The sequence below is a fragment of the Acyrthosiphon pisum genome, chromosome A2 (assembly GCF_005508785.2).
Source record: "Acyrthosiphon pisum isolate AL4f chromosome A2, pea_aphid_22Mar2018_4r6ur, whole genome shotgun sequence".
Classification (NCBI taxonomy): domain Eukaryota; kingdom Metazoa; phylum Arthropoda; class Insecta; order Hemiptera; family Aphididae; genus Acyrthosiphon; species Acyrthosiphon pisum.
In genome coordinates, this window is record NC_042495.1 from 17464568 (window position 1) to 17470788 (window position 6221).

The window sequence follows — 6221 nt, forward strand, 5'->3', positions numbered from 1 at the left end:
ATATCAGTTAAAAGTCTACAAACTATTATATGGCAATATTTATATGAAAAACAATAATATTAGTAGTTTATATAGGATATCTTCTTTTTTTTATTTTTGAAAATATGTATCAACTGCATTATCTATAAATCAATTTTACCCGATTCATCACTTATAGCCTATACTCTTTTACTCTTATATTGGTATACGATATATTTACAAATTAATATTATCTTAAATAATAATAAGTACCTATATATTTTTTTTTATTGCTTGCTTTCTGGCGCAGTCGCTCAAGTTTTGTCTGTTTATTAAACATACCAGAAATTATTTTCGATTCTTGAGCAGTTTACGGTAATTTTATATTTTTAGCCACACCACCTATTTTTTTTTTTTAAGTCATATTTTGCCCAAATTAAAATATTAATGTAAACACGCGTCACGAAAAAAATAAATTTCAGCTAAAGTAACACAATAGGTAGGTACCTACACAGAATAGTTGAATCATACACGACTGTCGCAGTTAACTGAAGTCCGTGATCAATGATAATTATTAATAAGAGTGCCAATCGGTTGTTGTTTTTAGAATTTGTATTAGCTTAAGATTTTAGAAATTAAACTATACTAGATTATGATACTAATTATTATTATTGTTGTCCATACAACATAAACATACATACATAAATACATACCCAAACATACAATGTGTATGTAGGTACGTCACCGCATACGTCTAAATATAAATATGTTCCAACTATCAATTAGTAAAAATGTATCAATGTGACAATAATTTCTTAGTATATATAGTATAATATTTTTTGAAAATGTTTTTGCGCTTATAAAATATAATAATGGTAAAACGCCAACAACTGGGAACCGGCCCATCGGGCCGCTTTTAAAATCAGACAGAGGCAAATTCCCACCTTGCCACCCCTCAAATGACGCCACTGTATGTACGAATTATAGACCTATATAACTCTCTATCTCTTTCCATACACAAAATATTTGAAAAATGTTTAAAACAACGTTTTATTGGTTTTTTGAATATACATAACTTTTTTTCTAAAAATAACCAAGTTAGATTTCGAAAAAATAAATCAACAAAATATGCACTGTTATTATCTTCGAGTTTTATTAATTCTTGGAGGACAATGACAATAATAAGGCAGGTTGTAGGTAATTGGTTTGTAATATTCAGATTTAAAAAATGCTTATGATAAGAAAAAAACTTAAACATAATTTATAACAATATGCTTAGTATACCCTAAATCATTAAACAACTTATATAATAAAACATTATAGTATATCTATATGTTTACGTAATAACATATTATAATGTAACACAAATGCATAAAAATTTAGTCAAAGTGAATCAGTAATCACAGATAATTATATTATAGTAATAGTTAAAATATTACGATATTTGTTATAAGCGTGAATCTGCTTAAAAATAATATAATAATAAGCCTAACTGATAGTTGCTGGCTGAAAATAAATAAACATTCAAACGCCATAACCACGGTTACTACTACACAGGTCCGTCGTACGTATATCGACGTTGAATAATAAACAAATATTATAATTATTTAGTTTAGCTAAAAAAACAATATGTATTATATTTTATATCTGTATATCCAGTGATTGTGTCACACCAATAAATTATTGGTAAAAAAACAATTTTTTTTTTTGGAATTTCACGTCGCTTTATAATTTATAATAATATAGTATTCTCCAAAATGGACTATAAGCGAAAGCGATCACATTATAATATATATGGTATTGATGATGGGACCATATATTAGAAAACTGTCAAATATCTATGAAGTCGTAGGTAAGAATAATACCTAATGAAATTATTAAATTCAGCAATAGTGCTCAATGATCATTGTACCTACTAATTATAGACCTATCTCTCTCTGTCTCTTGCCATACATATCCAAAATAATTTTAATATAAAAAACTTTTTTTCTAAAAACCAAATCAACGAAAGACCCACTGTTATTAGCTTCAAATTTTATTAATTCTAGTAGATATTGACAATGACAATAATAAGGTAGGTAATTTGGTTTATATTCAGTTTTAAAAAAATGATTTTCATTAAAAAATATTAATTTGGTATTCTTAATATTGCTCTGTGCATATTTCATATTATTTTTCAAATAGATTGCAAGTAGTTAAAATTGAAGAAGTGTAAACTTGTGAAACTCGAGGAACAGTCATCTTGTTATTTCTTATTTTCATAAAATATTGTCTTATTACTCTTAATATTTAAGGAGATTATTATTTGTTTAGTTGACGATACGTCATTATAGTTTCAATTAAACATCAAAGAAATTGTTGAATATTGTATTACTTAGTGAATCAATGTAACTATTAATAATATATAAGCTTGGTTACATAAACATTTTCTAGAACTGAATATTAAAAAATCTAAATATGTGTTTTTTAGTAGAAAATTCGAATAAAAATATCACCGTAGATACATCATTTTAGATGCTTGAATGATTTATAAATTTATAAATGTTTTTAATTAAAAATATTATATATACTTTTTCATCTATTAGTTAACTCTTAGGTAGGCAAATCGTTAGGTTAGCCAATGTTAAATAAACAAATTAAAATTAGATAGGTAGGTAAATAGATGGGTATAAGTAAAAAAAAAAAATAAACACAAAGATTTCTTTATGTGTAATAAGAGTTTAATATTATTTTTACTTATAGTAAAATGTGTTTACTGTATATAATTAGTACATTGAATTCTTGAAATAATTTAGTAGTTATGATAATAATATATACTATACCTATAAACTATAAAATAAAATAGAAAATGAAAAAATATATTTTTATTTATTATTATCTATTGCATAAAAATGCAGTCAAAGTCAATCACAGATAATTACGTGAATTTAAAATATTTCGATATTTGTTATAGGTAAGCGTGAATCGGCCTAAAAATAATATTATAATAATAAAAATACTAAAAGGTACCTACGTAACTGATTGTTACTGGCTGAAAATAAATAAATATTCAAACGAGATAACCACGGATACCCAGCCGGCCGGTATATCGACGCTGAATAATAAACAAATTTGATTATTTAGTATAGCTAAAAAAAACAGTGTGCACTATATTTAACAATTTTTTTTTTGGAATTTCGCGTCGATTTATATTTATCTTCAAAATAAACTACAACCGAAAGCGATCACGTTATAATGGAGGTGATGACCATACATCAGAAAACTGTCTAACTGAATATTCAAGAAGTCGTAGGTAAGAATAATAACGAAATTATTAAATCCAGCGATATTACAATATGTTAATTATTTATTATTATCTATTGCATTTTTTATGATATTAATTTAATTACCTAGCTAATAAAAACAGTCTAGATACCTAATAGATACATTTATAAGTTTACAACTTTCTCCTAGATTGGAGTTTGAAAATAAAGTGATCATTTCTTCAAAATCTGTTTTACGTACTTGTTTTTTCTGATTAAATTTAAATTATTCCTAACGCAAAACATCATTCTATTGGTTCATAGTTGAAGATGTTGAACTTAAATATTTTTTGTAATTATTAATAATATTTTCCGACTAATTGATGAAAACACTATACATTGTTGAGCTGTAATAATTACTTTCAACAGAAGGTTATAATAATATTTTAAATATATACCTAATGTAAATTTATTTATTTTATAATACAATTAACACGTTGGCACACAATAATATTATATCAATTCTCAATATATTCAAGTCCGGATTTAGTTAAATTCCGAGTTTAATTCCTATTGAATAGACTAAAGTATAACTATAGGTATACTCTGCAAGTGGTCCAGAGAATCAACCGCTATAGTACCAAAATATACCAATATATACGTATAATACTAGATCCGATACTCGATATATTGCTCTGTGCATATTTTATATTATTTTTCTAATAGATTGCAAGTAGTTGAAATTGAAGAAGTGTAAACTTGTGAAACTCGAGGAACGGTCATCTTGTTATTTCTTATTTTCATAAAATATTGTCTTATTACTCTTAATATTTCAGGAGATATTAGGTATTTGTTTAGTTGACGATACATTATAGTTTCAATTATACATCAAAGAAATTGTTTAATATTGTATTACTTAGTGAATCAATGTATTTATTAATAATATATAAGCTTGGTTACATAAACATTTTTTAGAACTGAAAATTAAAAAATCTAAATATGTGTTTTTAGTATAAATTAGTAGAAAATTCGATTAAAAAATATCACCGTACATAATTTTTAAATTTGTAACTGTTTTTAATTTGAAAAAGTTACTAAATTAAATAATTTATGTATTATTTTTGATCGAAATCTTAAATGGAAACATCATATTATAATATATAATGCTTGTAATTTAATTAGAAAACTATTTTATAAATCCAAAGTATAATCGTGCAACTGTAAAAATTATAATTTACAGTTTATCATTTATATCAGGAATGGGCAACTCAATGCAACTAGAGGGCCAATTTTAAATGTGCAAAAATCTAGCAGGCCACAGAACACAGAAAGCAAAAAAAAAAAACCTAATGTTAATTGTTAACTATACCACGCTATAATTAATATAATATTATTTACATTTAATAGTTCAATACTAGATAAGAATTTATACCTACGTTTTCCGTTAAACATTATATGGATTTTAATAATTTTATAAATATGATAAAATAAAATACAGAAAAATATTAAAATTTTATATTTTTATAAATTAAATTGAAATTTAGCACGGGCCAGTGAAAAATGGTACAGGGACCCGACCTGATTTATATAATACTAGGCGTAAAATTAAATCAATCATCAGACACACATTTGTTCAACAGGGTCCAATTAATATTATGGTGCTAAATTATTTAAATATTTGTGACTAGATTTTAGAACATTTAAATCGTTTAAACATTTTTTATTTTATTAGGATGTTATTTATTTGTAAAATTTAATTGGATCAAAAAATGAATGATTTTAATGATTTTATTATGAACCTAAATTTGTATTTTTATATTTAACGATAATTTAATATTTATAATTCATTAATATATTGTTATTATTTTTTTTTGATACCTAGACGGCAATATTAGTGCTGAACATATATTTTTTTAAATTCATCACAACCAGGTATTATAACAACCAGGATTCGTATTCCATTGAGCAGGGGGAAAGGGGAAGTACCATAAATAATAGTTAATTTATGTAATTAATATTTAAATCAACGGAAACACAAAAACGTCTTACATTTTTAACTTTACTTTAACTTTATGCGGTGGTAGAGTTTTTTCCCCCCCGACGGGACCCACCTTGCCGTGGTGGGGGGGCTCACGGGCCAATCACTGGTCCGTGCCAAGAGGTTCCACCCTAGAGCCAGTCATGACCTTAATATTGGTTGGGGCTGGCAGGCCCGGTCCACCTGCATACACTTGCAAACGGATCCCTGCCAGCAGGTAAAATGGACGGAAGGAAAACCGCAAACCACAATATGAATAGCAAATGTAAAAATATTGTTACAACTCCAGGGGGATCGGACCACCAGGAGTCGTTGGTAGCAGGTGGATCTGGTGTAAAAACCGGGTTCAACGGAGCGGGCTTGCTACTTTCGTTACCTGTCAACCGCGACAAATCGGATGAAGGGGTGTCCAGCATGGCCCCGGATTCTGACAAACATGCTACTGCTGAGACAGACGTGCCTCCGGGTACGCAGCCAAGGGATATGTTATATATTATACATCATAGAGTATGTGAAAAATTATGCCTGAAAGTCGAAGACACTATATTAATAAAAATCAATCTGGACTTATTTAAAGGCTTATGATACCGGTGAGAACGTAGCTGTAGCTACCAATCTGACCTTAACTGACTACAAGCGAAAGCGATCATCTTATGAAGAAGCTGGCCATAACAGAAAATTGTCTCGAACCTCAAGAGCCGCACTCGATATCCACCATGTCATTGGTAAGTACCTTATACACGTCAACGACCCGAGACATAATAACAAAATATACAAATATCTATACGGTCGATATCAGTGCTAAACTATTTTAGAGCTAACCAAAGCGATGGTTGTATTGATTTAACAATGGTGTATGCAGTGTTGGAGATAGATAAGAAAAATCGTTCAATATAGATAAGATACAAAAAATTATATATTTATATTTTATTTATATTTATCAAGATTTCTAGATACAGACCAAATATCTAGGTAATACAGTA

The 6221-nt window shown here is 27.4% G+C and overlaps 1 protein-coding gene across 1 annotated transcript; it reads left to right on the plus strand.

Moving 5' to 3' along the window:
* The first annotated feature begins 5085 nt into the window (after positions 1 to 5085).
* LOC115034279 lies at positions 5086 to 6221 on the plus strand. Its single transcript, XM_029490641.1, has 2 exons — positions 5086 to 5745; positions 5816 to 6221. The coding sequence occupies exons 1-2, from the start codon at positions 5461 to 5463 to the stop codon at positions 6041 to 6043; spliced, it is 513 nt and encodes a 170-aa protein (XP_029346501.1). The 5' UTR covers positions 5086 to 5460; the 3' UTR covers positions 6044 to 6221.

Bases quoted from the DNA above. Each gene is read 5' to 3' on its own strand.
- LOC115034279 (XM_029490641.1), top strand. From the start codon at position 5,461: ATGGACGGAAGGAAAACCGCAAACCACAATATGAATAGCAAATGTAAA. The intron at 5,746-5,815 runs GTATGTGAAAAA...ACTTATTTAAAG, and splicing joins TATATATTATACATCATAGA to GCTTATGATACCGGTGAGAA.